The following is a 24,682-nucleotide window of genomic DNA, read 5'->3' as shown; positions in this document are numbered from 1 at the left end:
GAATTATTCCAGGACCTTTTAGTGTGAATTTGGAATAAGGTATCTCTGGGGTCTCTGGGGTGGGTGTGTTACGTACATTCAAAAATGTGTACAGTACATTCCCGCCATTTTAGAGCTCTACCGCAACATTGCAATAGAGAGTTAAAATAATTTATATGCATGAAAAATGCACTTAATGGTGTATTTACACTTAAGTAATGTTGTGTTCATGTTGGTTGTACTGGTTATCATCCCAGCACACACACCATGCGAGGAAACAGATCTGCAAACCAAAAACTATTTCACATTGAACACAGGTGTTTCTTTTCTTTCTTTCTTTTAAATACTGGCATTGGACTGGTGTCTGATTTTCTGTCCATGTTTTTTTGTGTACAGTTCTGTAACCTCAACATATGCTATTTCAGATTAAACATGATGGACCGACATGCAAACTTTGTCACACTATTCCCTGAAAGTAAATAATTTCTTACATTGTGGATCCCAACATAAATTGCAAAAAATTAAGTGCAACAAATTTGCATGAATATAAGTTTATAGGTTAGTTCTTTAATGACCTCAAATTGAAAATTCAATTACAAAAACACTCAGAAACTAGAAGAGTGCAGTCAGTAGGGTGCAGATCTCCGCCAGGTGTGTACAGTAAAGATGGTGGTGAAGGTAAAAAAACGTGGATTTATTAATCTCATATCATGCCTAACTTTGGTGGCTCATAACATATCAGATGAGACCAAATTTTTCTATGGATTTCAGTTTTTGAGCCACGACAAAAGCCAAAATGTGGCCTGCAACAAACTAAGTAAGTTGTTTTTAGCCTAGCCAATTGCTGGAAATGCCTTTTGCTATGTCGTAATGCATATTGTAAAATGGCGAGGACTGCTGAAAAGACAAAAGTCTGAGCTTTATGATAGGCTCATAAGAAATGGCATTTTAAATTAGGTTTTTCCAAGATTGTGAATCACCACAACCACAAGCATCCTTGAGCATACAGTCCTAACTGTGCACAAAAAGTATTAGCAGTGTTTCCCCTATGATTGTACAGGCCTGGCAGGACGCCAGGCCCTTGAGAACCCTCGCCAGGCCAAAAAAATAATAATTCAATGCCAAAAATAATGCCAAATATCCATTAATTCGGAAATCAATATATTTTGGGACCCTCTGTGCAGCGCTGTTCCTAATGTGAGTTAACCACTGTGTCGTTGCCTGGGAAACTCTTGGTAGCGTAGCTCCTTTTAAGGAATAGGGCAGTGTGTAATGTGTGTGCGTAGCGGATGAGTGAGTGGTTGAGTAAGAGAGCGAGCAGCAGAGAAGTTGCGGTGAATGAGCAGAGGAAAAGGTTAGTAGTAAGGTGTCAGTCTGGCAGTAAATGTACAGTACAGGCTACAGTGTGTCAGTTAATAAATGCTGCAGCTTCTCATGACCAGGAAAAGTCTCATCTGTTGTTTCCCTAAGTGCTGGAAAAGTGAAGGGGGTTATCTCCAAAGTTAGCAACAAAGGATTAGCCTAACCTGAAGACACTAAACAGAGAAATAGGGAATGGAGAAATGTGTGGCTACTGAGATTAGCTGCGGACAGACACACATGCAGACACATGCACACACACACACACACACACACATACACATGACTAAATGCATGGTCCCCTTCAGGCTGACACCTGGCAGAGATAACATATTTTGTGTTAAAGGGATGCCTACTGGAAAATTGCTCAAAATGACCCAGATATGTTAACACGTTTGCACATACTTTATGCACATTGAAGAAAAGTAGACTTTTGTACAATATCTCACTAAATATATTTACATGACATACAATTCGCCATCAGTGCAATACATAGGAATGTTGCATATTTACCAAATGTTAGACTCTTTCCTTTATGAAGAAAAATAATTTAAATGACAGAAGCTGATTTAACTAACGTGTAAAGTAACATGTGCAACTTTCATATCGGTTAACAGCTTCACAGGAAATAAAAAAAATAAAATCTTATTACCACCCTATCAACAATCAAATATTAAGCATTGAAAAAGTAATAGATCACGTACATATATATCTTCATACATGTAATGGATTGCTTTTGTACAAATATTTTATATAACTTTGGCAGTTTATCAGGAACAAAGTTATTGGAAAATATGAAACAATAATATCAAACTGTCAGCAATGTCATGTAAGCTTGCCTTCCAAAGCTCATGTTCACAGTGGTCATTCAGAAAGGCTGGAAGCTGATGGTCGAAAATAAAGAACCAAAAACCAAAGAAAAAAAGAGAAAACATTTCCATCCTTTCTGCTAAGACTGTTAGCACTGGAGGCTGTCATCATTGTTGTCATGGTTATAAAATTACAAACACCTATGAAGGTTTACATAGCAGTCATCGCCATTTAAAAAAACATGGTCTATTTTCAGGTCGACTTAAAATACAAACAGTTTGAAGGCAAGGGGACAGGACCCTGCTCTGTGGTCACTGTGGAATCATGGGAGAGACATGACCGAGAACAGGACATGCACAACAGTGCTGTGTGGAAGGACGTGAAGCAAAAACGAGGGTGCAAAATGAAAGACTTTGCAACAATCAAAACGCCACACGGTCAGAAAATGACTTACACCGGACAAAATAATCGAGCAAATTTCAAACGTACTAAGTTCACCATAATTCATATACGTTGGTTTTGTTCTTTTTTTCACTGGTTTGGCACTTTATTGGAACAAATCTCTGTTCAAAAAGACTAAATGTTGTACAAAAGGTATTTCATGTCTCGTTAACATAACTCGTAGAATATAGTACTTAATAGTAAGCATACGGTAAGTAAACACTTGTACATACTGTAGTTTAAAATGAACATTCCAACAGATGTTTTACGCACATGCACAAAAACAAACAAACACAACTCTCTCTCTCTCTCTTTCTCTGCCTTGCCCATGTGGGCCTCCACCGGTTCTCTTTGGACAATCACCTCCTCCTGCTGAAAGAACAACTCTTTCTCTTCCTCCTCCATTCTCTAGCTCTCTCTCACTTAAGACAACACAACTCTTTTAATACTGCATTTATGCTCCACATTACGACACTTCCTCCGCCGAGCGTGTGTCTGTCTTGAGACGCACAAACTCCTTGGCCACCTCGTCGTTGGTCCTTTGAGAGAGTATCCTCATGATGGTGAGGCCTGTTTCGTCCATGCAGATGCTCTTCACCAGGGGGTAGCAGGCGCAGCAGCTGCCCTTGTCCACCAGCTCTCGGAGCTGGATGACCGTCATGCCGATGATGCGGTCCTCCCGGGCAAAGCAGTAGTCCTTTACTGAGACGTGCAGCTCGTAGGCCTCCGGACCGTGTTCATTACTCAGGACACTGGGAGAAATGACAGGGGAGGGTGGGGGGGTGTCAGAGGGGTGAAATTCAAGAGTTCAAACATGAAAAATAAGAAATGTTTGACTATACTGTAGTGCATCTGTATTTAAAAGGGAAACTCTTTAGATTTTCTACCCAGAGCTAAAAATAAAGATGACAAATGGTGTCTTCATGACATTTCAGATAGTGTCAAGTGAGATTCAAGTCATTTATAAGTATACTAAATTGACTTTGATGCACTTTTCTTATTGTTCAAACTTGATGAAAAGCCCAGAGTCTCATTCTGAAGAACTGTACATGAGAGCAAACCAATTTCAAACCAATTTGGACTCTGACGTTGGGCTTTGTTCGCAGCTGAATATAATGTGTCAGTAAAAGAGTCTGGCTGGGTGACATTTCCCCAACGAAAAGCAGCCTTATTGTGTGTGACTGTGACGAGACGATTCAATCATGTTTTGCGAGTGAAAGTGATGTTTCTATTCAAATGAGTCATTACTCTTAGCCAGCTTTTTCTTTGGGCTGTTTTCTAATTATCCTCTGCAACTTAACAGCTTCTTAAAATTCAAATGACAATGCCCGGAGTAAATTTATATGCTTACAGCAGTAGGCCTCACTAATCACACTGGTGTTGCTACAACTCGCCTGGCTCAGAGAATTACAGTGTTCTAAGGGCAGGCAAGCCTATAGCTTGCCTATAAGCTTGCTAAAGCAGTCACTTGACTTCCTTCAATTGCTTCAATATAAAGAACAGAAGTGCCGGTGAAGCAGCTGCCTTTTATTCACAACTAGAAGGATTTTCACAGGTATTATGTGGTATATACTGTAGGTCCCTGCTTTGTATTCTGCAGTGGCATACTGAATAGAGCAGCATATAAGAGAATGTTGCACATTATCTTGTAGGTTGTATGCAGGCAGATAAAATGCTGCATAATAATTTGAATGTGTGTGCTTTTAAACACACCCACAGCTTCACTCTTCAGTCTTTTCTCCGCCTCTGAAAATAACACCAAGGAGGCAGGATTACTCACTATTGGAATGTTTCATTGTACTTTGGTGACCAATTGTTATTCTTGGTCTTGGTGCTAAACTTGCGCTTCTTGTCAGCCAGGTGGGGTCCCACGGCGTTGACCTCTACAAATGGCCGGAACATGGCGTTGGTCTGCCAGATGAGGTTGTTCACTGCGACCACTGAGAAATGCAGAGGGAATAATCAGTATAATTGTAGGTATAGGTTAGGAGAAAGTCCAAATCCAAGTCAAACACTAATGCTGTTAAAAAAAAACATGGCCCCATTTTTTTGGAAATATATTTATCTTGTTTCAACAATTACCTGCCTAAAGGTAGAAAATGCTGAGATACTGTCAAAGCCTGTACAATAGAGTCTGATGGCAAAAACCTTTTATGTTATCTGGAACATTTATGGTAAGCATATTTGGTGCCTGTGCATTTTTTTCAAGGTTCACCATTTTGCACTGACTTCAATAAAAATGCACCAGGATATTCATGTGCATCAGAGATACTGATGGATGCAAGGGTTGCGACAGACCATAATGCAATGGCAGTGCACAGAATTGAAATGGAAAGATACAGAAAATAGATACAAAAAAGCGAAACTGCAAACTGCTCTTCATTGTATAATAACTGACTAACAACATGTTACAGTGTCTACGGATGGATTTTCCATGATGATATGTGATTGCCATAGTAACCTAACTGGCAATCACATTGACGTGTCACTACTGTCGGCTGATAATAGCAGTATGCCAGCATATGGTGCAGCTGTAGGTGGTGGAACAGATATCATTGCAGTTATGTGGGTGATGTTTTTAGCTGAGTCCATTTTTTGTTGCTGACAAAGTGTGTGATTATAGAAATAAACCTCTAAAACACAGGAGTGACTATTTAAACAAGGAAATTACACAATAATCAGTATATTTTCAGCTTGCAATGAGACATAAACACAAAATAAAGCATTAAAAATGAATGAAAAGCATCTGTAACTGCAAAAGAGAGCAGGAATCTGAACAAGTAAAATACATTTGTACTTTGATATAAATGAGGTAAGTGTATCATTCATTTTATACTTTCAGATGGTGAAGAACTACAGATATTTCAAATCTATAAATCATAAAGTGATGGGCTAAGCTGGTAATGAGACTAGTACAACCCCCATTGTGGTTGTGATCTTGCTTGTCTGTATAATTACTTTAGTTATGTCATCAGCAATCTTTCAGATGTTAATTTCCTTATTTTTGTCTTTAAAGGGAGCTCTAACAATACACAACAATGCTGCTTCTCCTGGCCCCAGCAGCACTCCTGCACAAATGAGATTACCACCATGAGCTGTCCACGATGAGTCTTTGAACATTTCCAGGTGTGAATACATTTGAATAGAAATGACGAATATCAAGTCAAGAGCATAGGGAAAACTTACCCTTCACGCTGACTTTGTGCTCCCCAGTGCCAGGGTGAGAGATGAGATTCACTTGCATCGACACCTCCCCCACTGATCCGTTGGATGACTGACCTGGACACACACCAAAACAGCAACAGGAGAATTGGAAAGAGGTATAATGAAAATCAGAGCGAATAGAGGAGGGGCAGAGAGGAAGTCAGGGAGAGAAATAGAGAGACCGGTAAGCAGAGGTAAGAGAGGATGAAAGGACAGAATCCAAAACTGAGGGTGCAGCTTTTTTTTGTAGATGAGGTATCCATGAAATTGATCCATAAAGCTGTGTATAGACACCTCTCTGTGTGTCAAAGCTAAAAAACTAAATCCAAGAAAAAAACAGTAGGAAAGCACACTCGATTTCACCCCCCATGGCAGACCAGTAGCAATCACATTTATCAACACCTTTAGCTTCAGGCTGAACAAGAACAACAACAAGAATAAAACACATGAAACATGAGACATGAAATATTCTGCCTGGTTTGAAAGCCATGGAAGAGTCAGATGGTGTGAAGGGATGCATTAAATATACAATGTTCTATACGATGAAATTATCTGTATGCATTTGACTGTATGCAGACAGCTCGAGTGGAAATCAAAGCAAAACAATGCATCACAAAAAAGGTAGATAGGGGACAGATAATGTAAAGGGGTCATACCCAGGGCAACCTTTTGGGCATCACAGCCTGCACAGTTATGTCAGCATTACAGTTTCAATCGCACAGAGACATGCTGTTGCTAGGAAAGAATTAGAATTGATTGCTGACCATGTGTCTCACTTTGCCTGATGCAGGGAGTCCTGCCCACTTCAGCTGCCTCTAACAACTGCCTTGTGTTTCACCCAGTCCAGGACAAACAGATGTTGAACACTGGAAGGCAAGTGCTGATGTGGTTGATGAAGGGGCTTGTTGATCCAATAGCTAATCAATATGTGCCAAACATGCAGTGCCCATTATAGCTGGTAATGAAGAAATAAGCCTTGTGATTTATTGTAATGATGCCCTGAGCAAAACAGTTCTGCTGCATAATTAAGCCCTGGATTTGTGAGAAATTAACAAAGCAATGTCACAGCACATTTACTTCAACTATCTATTGAAATAATGTTGGAAATATATAGGTTCTGTACATTTTCAGAAATATTTCCTGCTCCTAGTACAATCTACTATGAGTTAGTGCATCTGTGAAATGATAAGCAGCCACAGCAGACACTGGAGAGTTTGAGGGACGTAGGAGAGCAGAGTGTGAATAAGATGAATGGTGCATAAGTGAGATAAAGGAAAGCAGACGCAGATAAAACAAAGGTGGTGGTGAGGAGGGTCAGGAGATTAAGAGAGAAAAATGCTAACAAAATGAACTAACAGATAAGAAAGGTGAATTCTTGCCATTAATTGCTGCAGAGCTGCACTTTATTTCATTGAATTTTTCCCCTTTTGCTGTGTCAAACAACAAAGATGTTACCAAAAGCCCACACAAAGTGACGAATGACAAAGGATTCCTTTTTTTAAGCAAGATGTTGTGAAATAATCATGTAAAATGGCTGTATGTATGATTTTATGTTTTTTTTTTCTAGTGCTGAGTTTCCATTGAAGCATAGAGTAGCTATATAACCTCAGCCTGCTCCCTCACAACCAGAGAGACACATGTATGCTTCCATGCGCACTCTTGGAAGGAATAAACTAGTGCATGCCGTGGTCTAAATGTGTCGCTGTCAGTGCACAAGGGTTGGTGATTAATGAAACAGTGTCCACTGTGCTACATCAAGCATCAGCACATCCCCACACTTTTCACTGACCTAATGCACATCAACCACCTCACTACCTCCACTTACGGACACCACATTAGACCACCTCAGATAAAGAGTGACAACATGGTGTGAACTCAAAGGGGGAGGGGAGGGGATGGGATGGCATGAGAGATTTAGAGAAGGAGGAAGAGAGAAACACATCGAGCAATCTCAAAATAGCACACAGCGAAACATTGTGCGTCTATGCCCATCTGCCAGTTAGTGAGAGCGGCAACGCTGGCTGGCCTGCTGGCTGCCTAGCTTTCTCCCATTGCCATTCTGTTTCCTGCCGCCTGCCTATATGCAGTGTTCTGCAAGGCTGAACACACTAAGGCAACCAGGAGCTTAAAGCTTCAACGCCCCACTGGACTGAATTCCCTCTTGAATCTCTCCGGACACCTGGAGGTGTTTCTGCCTTGTTACGGAGAGAGACGGTAGGGAAAAAAAAGTTTCATATAGAGACAGATGAATGAGACAACAACACAGAAAAGTGGGTCAGTGATGACGGAGAGAAAGATGGGGAGCGTAATAGACAGATAGAGAGAGAGAGAGCACAAGAGGGAATTTATAGATTTACACTACACATATATCTTATGAATTTGTCATGACATGGTTTTTATGTGTTGCTAATGAGAAAGAGAGAGAGAGCAAAGGACCATGGGAGCATTCAAGCCCTTAAGGGTATGGGCTGAAGACGCCACAGATAACTTTGCTCATTTGTTTTTTTTTTATTTATTTACAGTGAAAGAGAAAAACGACTTATACATTGAGGGGATACATGCAATTACTGCAATGTCCACTGTGCACATAAGCCTAAAGAAAATAAAGTGACACAGAGCAATTCCACCCTGATCCTTAGGAAACACATACTGTAAAGGGAGCTAAGACTGAACAGCACATTGTTGAGATTAAAACAAGCCAGGACTGGAGTCACATCATTTTTCAATCTATTCTAAATAGCAATATATAGAAGCTGCAAGTGATCTGGAAGTAATAAGGCTTTTCATTTATCACTTGAAAAGTATATGCTTATAGTAGTGAAAGGCTGCAGACATAGTGAACATCAGCAGCAACAAAATACATTGTGAATAAACCAATTCACTACCAGATTTTATCAAATACAATTATCCTGTATCAGGTGTGTATCTTTAATTGTGTAAATATATTCACTAACTGCTGTCTGAGAAAAAAGCTAAAGTGCTGCTGTGCAAGTATATCCACAATCTGTGCTTCTTACGCACCATCGAAGCATCTTTTAGCATCACTTGGTCTTGCTTATTTATTTATTTATTATTTTATTTTTCATGGACACATGAAATGAAAATAACTCTTAAGCCAAAAGGTTTTTCAATATTTGAATGCTGAAGTAGTTCTACTCCCTGAAATGAAACTTAATTGAGCCTGCTCTCAGCTAAAGCTTCAGCCTCCTTACCTTGAGAGGTTTGGGTGCATATATATTTCTTGATCAAGGCATCTGTAGGTTGAGTGTAAAGGCTGAGAGCATATTTGAGGGACTTCATATCGGGGCTCTTTTCGAGGAAGGTTTTCTTCAGCCCATTGCCTCCAGCATGGAAGTATTGCTACAAAAAAAAAAGAAGGACAGAGAAGCTCATATTTATAATTTCACAAGTTCAACAGAAACTTTGGAACATGATGGCAAACTCTTCTTTGCCATCAAGCAGTTGCAGTTGCATGAGAAACAGCCTAGGATTATATGGACAGTATGTATTTTACAAGGAGGAGCAAACACATAAAGAGACCAGACAAGAGACAGCAGTAATAGCCACTTTTGCAGCTAATTACCATGCATGTAAATCAGAAACCCATGCTTGGACGGTTAATGTACATTTGTGCTGATAAGCCTGATAGCTCAGGACAGACAAGGCTTTGCTTTCTTTTCAAGTGCTGTCACTACTCCCACATGTGGAAAGTGGGAGGGTGGCCATGGACAGATCTTATTAAGAAAGGAGGTGTTACTGAAAAGAAGTACTTGGAGACACATTTCTAAACCCTTTATATCTTTTATTCATTTGTGCTTCTTATGTGTTTAGCTGTCTCTCTTCTCTAACACATAATCATTACAGTAACAAATTGTTTGCAGAGTTTGTTGTGTCGTGATCTAAGTTAAAAAGTCCTCATCACGCCTCTAAAGAGAGAGGGGCTTAGGAATATTTTTTGATTTTCTGATTCGTGTCAGGTCAGTACTTGGGCACAGACTTGACACAGTTTTCTGCCTCACCAGTGACTCATGAGTCACAAAATTTGACCGACGTGCCTCTTACGAACTGTATGTAATCTGGCATGCAGGGGGGTGAGTCATGGGTGGAGTTTTGAAAAAAAAAATAATATAAAAAAAATAATATCCAATAGTTTTGTCTCATTTTGCTGCTTTTATTTTTAAACTCTTACGTTGTGGTTATAATTAAATTTATTCAAATAACAAATGCCATTCTATTCACCTTGTCATGGCATCACGACCGATACAAGACAGTGTTATTGGTCAAAGAAAGTGTTGCCTTGTGTTGGAAAAGCCCAGTGTTACTACAAGGCTGCAATGCTGCACTCCCTCTGGCAAATCAACGAGCTGACCTGTCAGAACAACCCTGCCTCTGGCAAAATTACCTGCCAAACTTCAGCCCTTCCTCCATTTCTTCTTTCTTTGTCTTCTTTACTCTTTCACTTTTCACTTTCCTTCTGTTCTGTCCTTATATCCTTTATTTCTTTAATGGTTTTCTTCTTTTCTTTCTTCCTCCTATCCTTATTTTCTTTCACCTCTCTTTTTGTTTCTTGTATAGTTTCTCTTTTCCTTGTTCTTTTCATGAATTACATTTTTCTTTTATTTCTCTCTGTCCTCAAGGCTTACCAGGAGTTTGCTTCTTGTGGTGAACAATGTGGAGTTACACTATTCTCTAGGTTGTAGTCTATATGATAAATAAGTAACAACTACTCCCATATATACATATATGTAAAATCAAAGCTAGTAGTATATCAGTAGTATATCAAAGCTGGATTTGATGGGACAGATGGACCAGTTGCTTTTCTTCTACAATCATTTATAGGTCAGAGTTCAAAGAAAGGAGCAAACTGTGTCTTATTGGGAATCAGTTCAATGAACTGCATGCATCTTTGTCTCATATGGACTCCTGTATGGGCCACTGAGTGCATTTATCCATTAACCTACCCATTAGTTTTCACAGGTTCAAAGTTCAGTCTGGATACAATGTTTTCAGAGGGAAAACAAGCATTGTGATTTCAACACACATAATAATCCTTGCTGATACTAATCTGAAGACATGTCACTTTATTTCAGTATAATCCTCATGCAGTATATGTGCTTGGCTACTTAATACAATATGTACCATTTTTAGATTACATATTTTAGGATGTTGTGCCTGTAAAATGAAAAATATGATGCACATAACTCTCTGCATATCGTTTCTTGAGCTGATCACCCAACTCTCCTAAGGCATTACTGAACTGTGTTAATTGACTGTCCTCATTGGAATACTGATGAAAAGAATTCCAGTGACATGACTGATCTAAAACATGCAGGTAGTTTCCTTGGAGACAGCAGTATCAATTAGTGTTCTCTGCACTTTCTGATGCAGTGGCAGTGTTCGCCCCAGTGGTACATCATAGCTCTCCTCTTGTCTCTGAAGAACAGAGGGTTGGTCTTGAAATTGTTTCATATCCCTTCACAACAAATGGTCGTATGGCAGTAAATTAACAGAGCTGCTCTGCACATTTTCTTTTGCTGAGAGGCTCTGGGCATCTTTCCACATTCATTGGTATCAATTACACCTCCTCAGATGGGTCTAGCATAATTTCATATATTCTAAAAGCATCATTTTTTGCAGCCACTGCATGTCTCATCAAGAGGCATCAAGAAGATATTAGTTTTATCGAAGAACATAGATTCAAAACATTTCTTGCCAGCCCCTGTTACAAGTCTCCTTTGTAGTTTTTAAGGTGACCATGAAGAATATTATTTCTCTCCAAATGCACCTTTTCCAGCACATGAATACCTGGACATAAAAATTACTACTCTCCAAGTCCACTTAACTTCCAGTATTTATGCTTACCATACTTTCGATTTCTGTTTTAACAAGCCTATTATATATACACCAGAGAAACAGAAGGAAATAGAAGAAGGGGGGCAATAAAACCTCAACATAAAATGTTCTACGCAGATGACATGAGCCACAGCATTCCAGGCTGAAACTCACAAGTTTTCTTTAGTCCTTGATTTACCAAATGCTCATTTAAGTCAATTTGCATATTTCTGCTCTGATTTCCCGTATGTGGCTCTGCTGTAGATGATAAAGGTATATGATAAAGTTTACCCATCCAGCTGTCTCCCTGTACGGTCAACAGTATAATTAACATAAAACTGACCTTGATGGTGGGAAGCACAAGGTCCATGGCTGCACACTGTCGTGGAGTCAGACTTCTGGCTTCCTCTCGAATGACATGTTCCTGCCGGGATACCAGATAAAGTCAAACACTCTACAACTGGAATACAAGTCACATTCAGACACTTTAAATTTTAAGATGTTTCTCCAGCATTATGGTAATGATCTTAAATTATGAGACTGAACATTTACTGTTAACAAAACATCACAATTCAGAGTTTGACTTGTCTGCTAAACTTGAGCCTTGCTGTCTCAAACAAGTAAGAAAAGCTTTATTTATATAGCACTTTTTAAAACACATAGTTACAAAGCACTTCACAAAAACACACACATGCAAAGTTAAAACAAACAGATTAACAAATAGTATAATTTATAATATAATATATAACATGTAACACAGAACAGAGAGAAACAGACCAAAATGAAATGAAACAAAACATGAGAACAGGAAGGGAAGTCTATATAAAGGCTTGCCGATATAAATGGATTTTTAGCGTTTAAAACAGTCCAAAGATTAAGCAGATCTAATAGATTGTGGAGGATGATTCCACAGAGCTGGGGCTAAGACTGCAAATGCGCGGTCACCTTTTGTTTTGCAGTTAGTGCGGGGGATAGATAAAAGGCCAAGATTTGAGGATTGTAGCAGTCGAGAAGTGGAATAAGGAACGAGGAAGTCAGAAATGTAGCTAGGGGCAAGGTCATGGAGTGTCTTACACATAATCAGCAGGTTTTTGTAGTTGATTCTGAATTTTACAGGAAGCCAATGGAGGGGAGCAAGAATAGGGGTAATGTGGGACCTATAGCGGGTTCTGGTTAGAGGGCTAGCTGCTGCATTTTGGACTAACAACACGCTAAAAGTCTATTTTAGTCATGAAAAATGTTTTTTGTCAATTCTAATTGAAGTTTTCCTTATTTGTGAATTGATTACATCGAATAACTTCTGGCATAGCCTTATTTCCCAGATGTGTACCTAATAGAGCATAGACAAAATAGCACAAATGCTTTATGAAAAGGATTAAACTAAAGAACTAAATCACCATTGCAAACACTGCTACAAATGTTGTAGTCTGGTCCCTGGTGTGCACAAAAGCACACAAGTCTGTTAAGTAACAGTATTTTGCATAAGCTTGGCGTTGGTTCAAAAGAGTTGATAAAATACCCGCTGTGGAGGAGGCATGTATAGATGCAGTGCTGTGAAAATGCACACTTCATCCCTTAAATTAGAGGCTGCAGATGAAACACACATACCTGTCCTTTTCTTATTTCTTCAAAATACAGATTTAATCAACTACAAGTCTGTTTTAAATAGATTTTAGAAAGCTGGTGTGAAACAAAGAACACTTCAACATTTGTGCTAAGTTGTGATCTGTTTTGGATGCAAATGTGCATTGGGCCCACTTCATTTTTATTGCCTCAGTTGCAGTAGAACATGTAGAAACACTGGGCTTCTTTGATGAAAATACAGACCTTAAATTGGATAGAATTTTTCTCAATTAGTTTTGATGGTGCAAATAGAAAACACTGCTGATTCTATCAGAATTTTTTAAAGAAATGATTCTCTTTCAACAGGAATGAATTGTCAGAAGCAGATTAAACAATACAATCCCCCTTTCTAACATATTGTCATATGCAGATGGGATTTGTGGAGGTCAAAGGATGTGATATTCAAAGTGGGCTTGAACACAGCATTATTTGTTTCAGATTAACAGCCTGAGTAAGTCTTCTGCTGTTGAAGCCATGCCATTATATGGGTCAAAGGTCAGCACTTGAATAATAGATAATGTGATGTAACAATGACAGGAATTCATTTTGCATGTTAGCAATGCGGTTAAACACATGCATTAGTAATACTAGAACAGAATAGTATAGAATAGAATAAACACCATCAGACATATCTCTTTATGTATACCCATATACACACGTAGATAAAAAAAAAAAAATACTGGACATGAAAAGAATAATTCAGTAAAATGAGATGAAGACGATCACTCATGATTAGAACTAACAAGAGGATGATAAACCACTTTAATGCTTTAGGAAAGAGACAGAAACACACACATCTGTGTACTAGATGTTACCCAGATGTTGCCTCAAAAGACATCTGGGTCCCACAAACAACACAAACATGAGTACGGACACACCAACTGGTAAACACAATCCTATGAATGCAGATAAACACACATTCAGTTTGCATCCCCTGACTCAGAGGTAAAGTACCTCTCTGAGGTACTGTCATACCACGGTTGTTAGTAAAACCACAGTGTAACCACTGATCCATTCCAACGCCTCACTACACAAAGCCTAAGGGATTAAACATGCTCAGGTCACATCAGCAATTAGACACCAGCCTGGCATAGTGTTACACTGAGCTACACTGTATAATGCCAAAGCATACAGTAGCTTACATGCTTCTATTTCTTCTTTTTGGTTTTTAATGGCGGCTGGCAACCAGCATATTAGGTGCATTACAGCCCCTCTTCTGCAGGCTTCCAAATGACATAATTCATCTATCCAAATTTGTATGTAATGTAAATATAAGTGCAAAATATTGTAAACATACTGCATGTTTTACTGCTAAGATAAGAGCAGATTGGCTGAACTCTGCAAAATTCCCTCTGGGAAAATGGAAAAATGCGGGGGTCATGGAGTGTATATTGGACTGCATGATTAGATCCCTCCACTTGTACACTGAGTATGAGAAAAACATCTTTTTTTTTGTCAAAAAATATCTATATTTTTGTTTATCTACTTGTCATGGTGTTTTCCATGTTGACATTTATCCACATATCTGACTAGCTACTAAAAGACTTACAATTCTTATAATTTTTCCTTTTTTATATGAATAGGCATAAATATGGATCAACAGACTCTGTAGTGAGTTTCCTATTGGGACTGTGGTCTGTGTATATCTGTGTTATCTATAGTGGCAGTGATAGACGGTTAATAATATAATTCATAATAAATGTTCAGTACAAATAGAAACCCGTGTGCATGTGGAGTGCAGCCATAATACACGTTTTACTGAGATGACAACTATGCTGTGAGAAATCCTTTTGGAATCAACACTGTTCACAGACACACTATTCAGACTATGTGTAGTGAGATGAGCATCCGCCTTGGGCTTATCTAAAAATTACCTTCAGTTTGGACAGCTGTCCCAAGTCCTTTGCCGCATTGAAGATCATCTGAGCTCCTTGCTGTTGGAGAAACAGATATTTTTCCATTATAGCATAAACACTCAATAGATAAATATGTGAATGGAAAAAATTATTACATTACATGATTACAGACTAAGCAACAGAAGATGACGGGAAAAAAATCTCAAATATGAATTCATATCTGTAATGGTGTTTAAAGCTGCTATGGTTATTTTGGAAACTCTAAGTGACAGAAAGAGGAAAATGTTTGAAAACTGCTGTAAATGATGCCATTAAATTGCAAACATGCTTCTAACAATATAACGCAATGTGTAAATGAGATGAAAAATCCAGATTTATGTCCTATACTGTAATTTGTGTGTTATGAGGGAGCAGAATAGAGCTGAATAGATGGAAGAAAAAAGAGAGAGACAGGTGGACATGACAAGGGAAGTGGGGGGCAGGCAAAAGAGTTACAGAAAGGGAAAGAGATAATTGATCAAACTCACACTCTGGTCACTCAGCGGAGGCAGAACAATGGTTCTCTCAATGGTGTTAAGCACAATTTTCCATAGCTCTTTGAGGACTCGTTTCAGCACAGTCTTCTCACAAATCTTGGCAAATAACATCAAACTGCAAAGCGGCAAAAAAAGGGCATTTGTCAGGTCAACACTTGAAGCACGTGTGTCAAACTGAGCCAACACAGCTTATGGCTCCAAGTGATGATGTCTTCATGAATAATATGGTTAAGTAAGGAAAAACACCTGTGAGTCACCGAATAAATGCAGCAGCTTTATGCTTTAATCTCACCCTATTGTACGAGCAGGGTCTCAGAGACAGGGGGAAGGATTTGGTATTTCCATATCATTAAGAGGATTCCCTGTAATACCCCATTGGCCTCAATGTTGCTTTGACAAATTGCTGAGAGCGATTCCCCAAGCTCAGCTGAACCATATCCTCGCTGTGGTTCTTTCAAGAATGCCACAGAAGTAAATACAGTCCCTAGGTTGAATTAATAGACATTCAAAGATAATACTGGTCTTTCTTTTTTTACTTTTCTCCAAAAACAAATGTAAAATGGTTGTCATTATTATACTGCTGTATCAGTTTTATTGAGCTGACACATCTGGAGGCCCTCAACTAAACCAGAATTAGAAATGGAAATACGATCAACAATGATCTTTGTCATGTCTGAGGACGAAAACATTATTGGAGTGAATACAGCAAATGGGATTCTTTGGATTTTTTCACAGAGTTTTTGATCCTACTCACGAGTCAATAAAGCGGCGTTCAGACAGATAACTGCACAGCATGAAAAAATTATTCATTTGAATGGGATCACCGTGTTAGCACAGCAGGGTGCCGATTGTGAGGAACAAAAACACAGAGTAGCCTGGCAGTAATGTTGAACCAGGCTCAACAAAGTGCAACATCATCTAGCAGGGCTCTGCATTGGCCTGTCAAATACATTCAAGTGCTAATTCCTGATAGATTACTGAGTAACATGAGTGCTGTATTTCTATTGTTTACCTCATAATCATAGCAATGAAAGATAAAAATAATGACAATTCATAGTAACTTTCCAGAGTTGTAAAATCCTGTCTTGTAATGTTATGGCTCTATTACTCAGGACTTCCTGGACACCATCTCACATGTCCCTGTAACAAAAACAATGCAGCCTCTTGCATTGTTTCAATGCTGTTTTCAGAACACCTACTAGGACTCTGGTGTGAAAGGACTTACACTGCATGTGAGGTTCTGCTGTCCTTTTAAACTACTGATCTGTTTGAGTACCAATTACCAAATACCAAGGTTACTTTTTATAATCTTCCAATTCTAATATAACAGTACAATATAAAAACAAATTCAAACAGAAAATTGTTACAGTTTACTTTGCATACTTTATTTTCCCAAGCAGAAAGTCCTCTTATATTGCATTGGCAAAAACAACTGCCACAGTTAGAATTTAAGCAACTGTGATCTAGAAGTTATAGAGAAAATGTTTTTTTTTATTCTACATTCAATGCATCAAGAACTTAAGTTACAATTTTACAATACTTTCTGTAAAGTCCCTTATTGTAAACTGAAACTAAAATCTGTAATCTGATACTTGGGCAATACAAACATATGGTGCTAGAGAATCAAGAGTACTAGGCATACATACTGTATGACTGGATAGAGGCAGCTGAAATATTAATGGTTAATGGTAACCATGTGTTTTTGTTAATCACCTCAACATATATTGTAGATTCTGATGAAACCAAACTAACACTGACTGTTCAAACTATTCATCAACTTTGAGACCAAAACTCTCAAACATGATAGCGGTAGATGACTGAGTCTTTTTACTCCTATATTTGTATTTAACACTTTCAAGAGAGCGTGGCACTTATGGTGGACCAAAGTGTAAAACTGTCTTACATGTCAGAGGATAAACTCTGACCTTGCATTCAGCAGATACCTACTTTTTATCCAGAAGGTCCATAAGAGGCCGGAGAACAGTCTCTGCATCCATGGCAGCATTGCTCCCTTTAGCTGAACCTTTCATCTGGACCAGCTCCTGGTTCATCTGCTTCACACAGTCCTCAATCACAGGTTTGAAACTGGGTGATGGAAAACATAACAATCATTTAAAGCATTTTGTATGTTAGGATGTAGCAGTCACAGGTAGCAACTTTAAGGAGGTGTAAGCTCGCTCCTGCTGGTCCTATTAGATTATTAAAAAGGTGTTAGAGCGAGGGTGTCCTTTGTTCAAGCTGAAATGTTTAGCAACTTGCTGTGCTCACTGAGCGTGGTGCACAGCAAGAGCGCTGGAGTCAATTATATTGTGAGTGCATGTCTGTCAATGCCTAAGTAGTCTTGTAGCACAATTTCTTTGATGGAGACCTTCACCTTAATGAACATGATCCCACACTAACACACATGCACACATTAATGCTCACCTGGAGCCGAACACTCCGCTGAGCTCATCCAGCACCGTGTTGAGTTTATTCTGCAGCTCCTTTAGCAGATCACTGGCCTCTGCATCCAGCTGTCAGTGGGAGACAGACAGTTACTACATCTTTACACTCCATTCACTAGCCCACACTGACTAGAACTCTGTATCTCTGGAGGATGCCTCAACTGGGGTGGGGGTGTTGAGAAGGACGACAGGCACAGAGGAGAGGTAACCTGCCTCGCTGGTGGCTTCCCACTCATTTTGCCTGCCATCTGTGCCGAGCAACGTTCTGAATACAAATGGACGGATCATCTCCGAGCTGTGCAATGATGACTGCTTGCCGAGTCATGAGACATGGTGTCAGCAAAGAAGCAGCCAGCTAGTGGTCTCTCAAAAGGAAACATTTTTGTGCACTACTACACAGTTACAGTAGTAAGAGTGTGCTGTCAGCCAGCCTCAACATTGTAACATCTCAGGGGAATAAAGCTTACTGTCATATATATTCATAAAACCTTGAATCTACAGATGTTCTGATACTGAAAACTTCTGACTGCCTTTTTATGCTCAGGAAAAAAATCTTGCTGCAGGGGAAAATGTTGGTCTTGTTTGTTTCACTACTGAATTCATTCAAGTGTGCAGCTATTCTGTGTTGTTTTTATTTACCAGATGGCAATGTATCCTGCCTAATGCTTTCTTAAATTCATGTACTATGTGCCTTAATATCTATGATATAGTGACAAATCAGACACAATCTGCAATGCACAATTTTTATAAAAACATGCATGGCATGTGTTGGCTTTCTGCAGCACCATATTTATGCATGTGCATGTGATGGATGTGCATATTTGTTCATGTTTGCATTCATGTTTGTGCTCATCTGTAGTTTTGGTGAGATTCTGAGAAGATGCATGGGTGGATATTGGGTATCTGAGCTGTGCTATGTATATTTTTGTGTCAGTAACTGCATGTATGAGTACATCTGCGTTACTGTTTGTCTCAGCGCATATGAATTATGTTCGCCATGTAAAATGTCGAAATATTGATGTTTTGGATGGGGGTGGAGAACATACGTTGCTGAGGCTCAGTGCCTGAGATGGATGTGTGAGGCCAGGCACTGTACCACATGCATGACAGATCGTCGCATTAGACCTGATAACCTTAGACATGGAGCTGCTCATCTCACACATGCTAATGGCGGATGGCTCAGCTGGGGAACGGATGTGTAAACTAAACCTTTTATAGACACTGTTATTCTGCATACATGCCTGTATCTGCAGCACGAACAGGATAGATTTATGTGTGTGTGTACGTGTTTTCACTTGCGCACATGTTCACACTGCTGTCTCTTCAATAGATGTGATCGAAGCATGCAAGATTTTTCTGTCACAGAGGAAATTACCCATAAAGGTTGGAGATGTTATTTCAGTGTTCAAGTAACAGATAACATCTTTTCAAGTGATAGCAGAAAAATACTGTAGGCATTGGTCTTTTATCAGTCCTGTTGGCCTGAGGAAAGTTTTAGGCTAGCCTCTAATCTATAGCCCAGCAGTCTCTGAAATTGAGATTCTCTTTTCTTCAAGAACAGTGTGTCTTAATGGGAATGCTGGCAAAGGAGATTCAACACGCTGTTAGATAAACCAAGGCACATGTCACCTCCTGAAAGGAGAAAATTACATTCTGACTCTGTATGGTTACTGATACTCCAGTCAAATGTCTACCTGAAGCCTGCAATCCTGTCAGAGGGGCCTTCATTCAAAGGTAGGCGCAGACATTTGTATGTCACTGGAAAGTCATAGAAATGACTTGCAAAGTGAGGCAGTTTTGCAGAAGGGAAATATCAAAGATTAATCTCCTGAAATGTCAGGTTACAGATAAAGCCTAGGATTAGTCTGGAAATGGGATATGATGTTGAGAATCGAATGATAAATGTTATTTATATAAATATATATATGGGGTGCTATGAATAGATCCTGTGTTAATGGCTTGCACTCTCTGCTTACAGAAACTATTTAAGTTGTCCATATGTCACCACAAGAAATTCTTTTACATTTATTGCACTTAGCAATTAAAGCCATCTTTTATTCTGGTAATCAAACTTTATGCAAAGGAAACATCATGTTTAGAATCTATGGAGCACCTGGCTCCTATATGGTAACCAGTCTCACTCGACACTGACTGTCATCCAGAGTCCTCCAGAGTGCACAAACTCTCTCCTGGCTGACAGCCTATCAACAGCAGCCCAGCTTTGCCTCCCTTTGCCTGTTTCAACAATATCTACTCACTGGCAGATTGTTACTCTGAAACACAGTTTGTCCTAAATTACTAACAGTGCCAAGTAAATAAAGGTTTAATAAACCACCGTCTCTAAAGTGAGAAAAGCATATTAGTAAACAGGGTGACACACAAAATAAAGCCTGATACCAATCTGGGGAGATCAGTCCATGATCGTTCTATAAATGTGGGCACTGTGAGAGATTATTGCTAATCTCTGTTATTGGTAACGCTATGATAACAGCTCTTGGTAATTACATTGGCTCTCTGGGAGTTAATTGCTGATAGGGAACTATTCAGTAATGAATAGGCTACTGTGCAGAGAGGAACCTTTGGAAAACTTTCACCTTAAAAACACCTCAGATGTGTAATTAGCATTCAGGAGAAATTACTTAAGTCATACAGAGAAATTCTTAAAGATATACATGATTGTCCATTGACAGTGGATATTCACAATTTGACTTTTTGAAGGGATGTAAAGACTTCGGGTGTCATTATTCATCAGACAATAATGTCCTGGGAGGGATCTTCTAACTGTAGCCCCTTTCACACATGCACTGCAACCCAAAAATTATCCTGATATTACCCGGAGGAGCTGTTTGTGAGAACATAAATGTCTGAATCAGCTGGACCAGACTTTACCCTGCCAGCTCCCAAATACAAAGTCTGTGTAATGTCCGATTGACCCCTTGTGTTAATACAACAGGTAATTTTCCAGAGAATTCACAGCGAGCGAGTAGGCGTGTTGACGATGTTTCTATCATGTAGCTGGCACTGGATAAACGCAGCAGGCCAGCTAAACTGCATTTTTTTGACTGGGCCTGAACAGTCCGCTGCGAAGCTAGGACTAATGGGAGACTTCCTGTGATTTCTCAGAAAATAAAAGCAGTTTTATTTCTGGTTAAAAGCTTAAAAACACCAAATTACAACCGCAGCATACTTTTTGCATCATGTCCTGCCTCCTGCACACTCTACCCAGGCGCCACCCCTTGCCTAAATCAAATGGAGTATTTCCAGTAGGTCAGAACACATCTGACACGGACAATCTCCTGCTGTGTATGTGTGAAAGGGCAACTCTAGACAATGTCCAGGCTTGATTCTCCGGACATTGTCCAGAGTTCACATGAGAAAAAGGTTTGTGAAGAGGTAGCACCACCTCAGCTGAGGGCAGAGCTGGAGAGATTTGTAAGTGTTTGAGAAGCTCATTAAACATTGTCCGAAAAATACTTTCTGAAGCATTTTGTGGCTGCAGCCTGGGGAATGGATAGAGATAATCAAAACCACTGCCAGCGACTAGGTGAGTCTCTGACTCCGCTCTTTACGCCAGGAAAAAAAAGGGGGGAGGGGGACTAAACAAACTAAAATAAATATCACACTTCTAAATTAGCCATGGACAGAGAAGTGGTGGACAGAAAAAAAGCAAGCTAAAAATAAAGATGGGGTCTGGTGGGTTGAGCCACTATCCCCAGAATGTGGGGATGGTGAGCTTCAGCAGCCTGTCTAGAGCGGTGATGGGTAATTCAGATTCCGTATGCTCTGTGGCACATGCTGCTGGAAGGGTTGGGGGTGGGGTGAGAAGCGTAGGAGTGTGAGGGGTGGTGGGGAGACACGGGGGGGAGGGGGCGTGCTTTTTCGTATCATTCGGTAAATGGTGGGAAGGGGTGTTGACGAGTCCTATTGCACACACCTTACAGAAGGACACAACCCCCTCCTCCTGGAGACAGAGAGAGAGAGCACAAAAAGGAAATGGGGGGAAACAGAAGACACAACGACAGGAGACAAAACGCAAGGCAAGACAGGCGTTAGATACTGGAGAGAAACATGCGTGTAAGTCATAAGAAGCCGTGGCGGCTGCTTCTCAGGTTAGACTGACAGACTGACAGGTCGACAGGGAAAATATTCAATGGTGTTTCAAACCCAGCACACAGATTTATAGGTTTAACTCAATATTTACAAAAATGTTAAGGCAACATATGTTATACACAAAGGGGATTAGAGACGAGGAAACAGTAATGGGGTAAGAACACTAGTAGAGGTAGTAGTCAGAAATGTGATATTAGCAAACTGAACTACATGTCAGATTAGTCTATAAGACGGTTACGCACAGAACTGAGGGACGGATTACAGCACAACACTGATGGGGTCAATTCACTTTCACTTCAAATAAATGTAATCTGAAATGATTATTTACATAATCATGACACAGCATTTATTTCTCGGCAGAGTGCTGATCTGAGGATGTTGGTTTAAGCCTTCATATATATGTACCTCCATATATATGTAACTGGTATCAATTTTGCTGAAGTGTCCTTGAGCAAGACAGTAAATCCCTACAAGACCTGCTGGGGGATATTGTATTGTAGATAACCTTGTGGTTTGACCTTCCAGTGGAAGGACACAGATGTAAAGAGAATTTCTCTGCATGGATAAATGGAGAATTGCATTCTAATAGTTTATACAGGGCTGAAATTTCAAAATTAGAATTGAAAATGAATTGCCTCAAAACTGGACACAGACATAGCAGACAGATGCACTCAGCTAGGCACAGACCTGTTTGCCACCCATAGACTCGAACATCTTCTCCAGTTGGACACGGAGCTGCTGAATGTTGTTGAGAAGGATGCAGGGCTGTAAAAGTACAAGAATGAGATGTATTATATATTATGTGTTTTATATTATATATATATGGTTTTGACATCCCTCAAAAACCTAGTGTATTAAATTTCCTTTTTTTAACAGCTATTGGCACTATACTGTAACAGTTTGTGAGCTTGACACAAGCCCGTATAATTGGAAACACATTCAAAAACATCAGAAAAATCAAAAGGGTAACAACAGTTAAATCTATCAGTTTTGATTTCCTGACAGATCATCTATACAAAGATGCAAGGTTTCTGCACGACATTGACAGTCAGCAGGGAAACGCAGTACATAATACAACGGGGAGAGAAATGTCTGCACTGAATATGTCAGGCATTATCGATTCTCAGCTCCACAACAAGTTTAACAGATGACAGACATTAATCACAATGCTTTTTATGGAGACTGTGAGTAATTCTTCCTAGTTTTCAGTCAGTCACATATTATGTACATTATCTGCTCAAAAAAGAACTGACAAAATTACAACACCCTAAAAATTATGATGGTGGTAATGGATAGCACTAACATGATAACTCTGTGCCCCACAGGAGAAAGATGATTGGTGTCTTTCAGTCTACAAAGCAGCCTATAGTGTCTCTGCGGCAGCACATAATGGCTTGCTCTCAACTAGATTTATGAGCATATTTGTATGGGAGTGATTAGATATTCCAAATCTAAATAAAAGCAATAGAGATTTCTCTCCGTTACATGTTTCTAGCTTGAGAGAGGTTGAAAAATATAGAATAGGGGACTGAACACACGGATTGAATATATCACAATCTATCCGTTAAAGGCTGCTTTTTTAACTTTGGTGAAATGATTAGTGTCTACTAGAGGTATAACGGTACAAAAAATTCACAGTTCGGTATATACCTCGATTTTGGTGACACAGTTCAGTACAGTTTCAGTACAGCAGAAAAAAAGAAGGGTAGAAAATGATATTTTGGTCCTTTATTTTGAAAAATGTAAACATCCAACAATGGATCAATTAATTGGTCATAACTATTACTGAAACAGTTTAGTTGCTGCAGTGGAAAAAGAAAACAACATTTCTGTTTCTTGCAAGGAGTGAGGACACCTGCTGACAGCTGTCTTATGCTGATTAATGGTCTAACTGTACATATAGTAGTTGAAACTAGCTCCACTTCCAGCAGCCACAACAGTAACACGCTGCTTACACACTGATGCTTCAGTATTAATAATCTAATGATGTCATATATAATAATATATCGGTCAGAGGAACCAAACTTTAAGACTTTTTGATTACATTTTCCTCACTCAGAACTGGTTCTTACGACATGCTGTCTGACCACGTCAGAAATCAAATGTGTTTATCGTTCTAAACGGCTTCACTCAAAGACAGAAAGAAAAGCCGACCGTCACAGAGAGGGGAGGGGGGAGGGGAGACACGGTATTGTTTCACTATGGAGATAACAGAGCATATTTTAAGAATAGTGTTGCACTTCGTCAGTGTTATGGGTCTCTAGTTTGTCATCCTGAAGGCAGCGTAACCAGGGCAACCAGGCTACCTTGGCTAGCATACACCAATGAGCATGCTACAGCTAAGTGGTGCACTGCCAAAACATTCTGGGTGTAACTTGCTCTCCAGAATTATTGTTCCGCACGTTGGAATAAATGGATTATTAAACTATTTGTAAATGTTTGGGTCACAAGCCTTATTCTTCATACGACTACATGCACTGAACCATAA

The 24,682-nt window shown here is 39.5% G+C and overlaps 1 protein-coding gene across 2 annotated transcripts in view; it reads right to left on the bottom strand.

Annotated features, from left to right (window-relative positions):
• Positions 1-1,728: 1,728 nt before the first annotated feature.
• The window catches only part of LOC137185728 (protein unc-13 homolog C), a 114,651-nt gene continuing 91,697 nt past the window's right edge, over positions 1,729-24,682 (bottom strand). The window contains exons 23-33 of one of the 2 annotated variants that reach the window (XM_067594061.1): positions 22,882-22,959; positions 22,019-22,045; positions 18,065-18,153; positions 17,588-17,725; positions 15,632-15,755; positions 15,123-15,182; positions 11,969-12,049; positions 9,006-9,153; positions 5,776-5,868; positions 4,370-4,529; positions 1,729-3,341 (exon numbers count right to left, since the gene is read on the bottom strand). In XM_067594061.1, the coding sequence (XP_067450162.1) occupies positions 3,056-3,341; positions 4,370-4,529; positions 5,776-5,868; positions 9,006-9,153; positions 11,969-12,049; positions 15,123-15,182; positions 15,632-15,755; positions 17,588-17,725; positions 18,065-18,153; positions 22,019-22,045; positions 22,882-22,959 (1,284 nt within the window). In that variant the 3' untranslated portion in view covers positions 1,729-3,055. The remainder of the gene's footprint in view (positions 3,342-4,369; positions 4,530-5,775; positions 5,869-9,005; positions 9,154-11,968; positions 12,050-15,122; positions 15,183-15,631; positions 15,756-17,587; positions 17,726-18,064; positions 18,154-22,018; positions 22,046-22,881; positions 22,960-24,682) is intronic. The other variant, XM_067594069.1, reaches the window with a different exon arrangement.

This window comes from Thunnus thynnus, chromosome 1, assembly GCF_963924715.1.
Source record: "Thunnus thynnus chromosome 1, fThuThy2.1, whole genome shotgun sequence".
In the NCBI taxonomy this organism is placed as follows: domain Eukaryota; kingdom Metazoa; phylum Chordata; class Actinopteri; order Scombriformes; family Scombridae; genus Thunnus; species Thunnus thynnus.
Note: the sequence above shows the minus strand (reverse complement) of the source record. Positions and strands in the feature narration are given on the sequence as shown.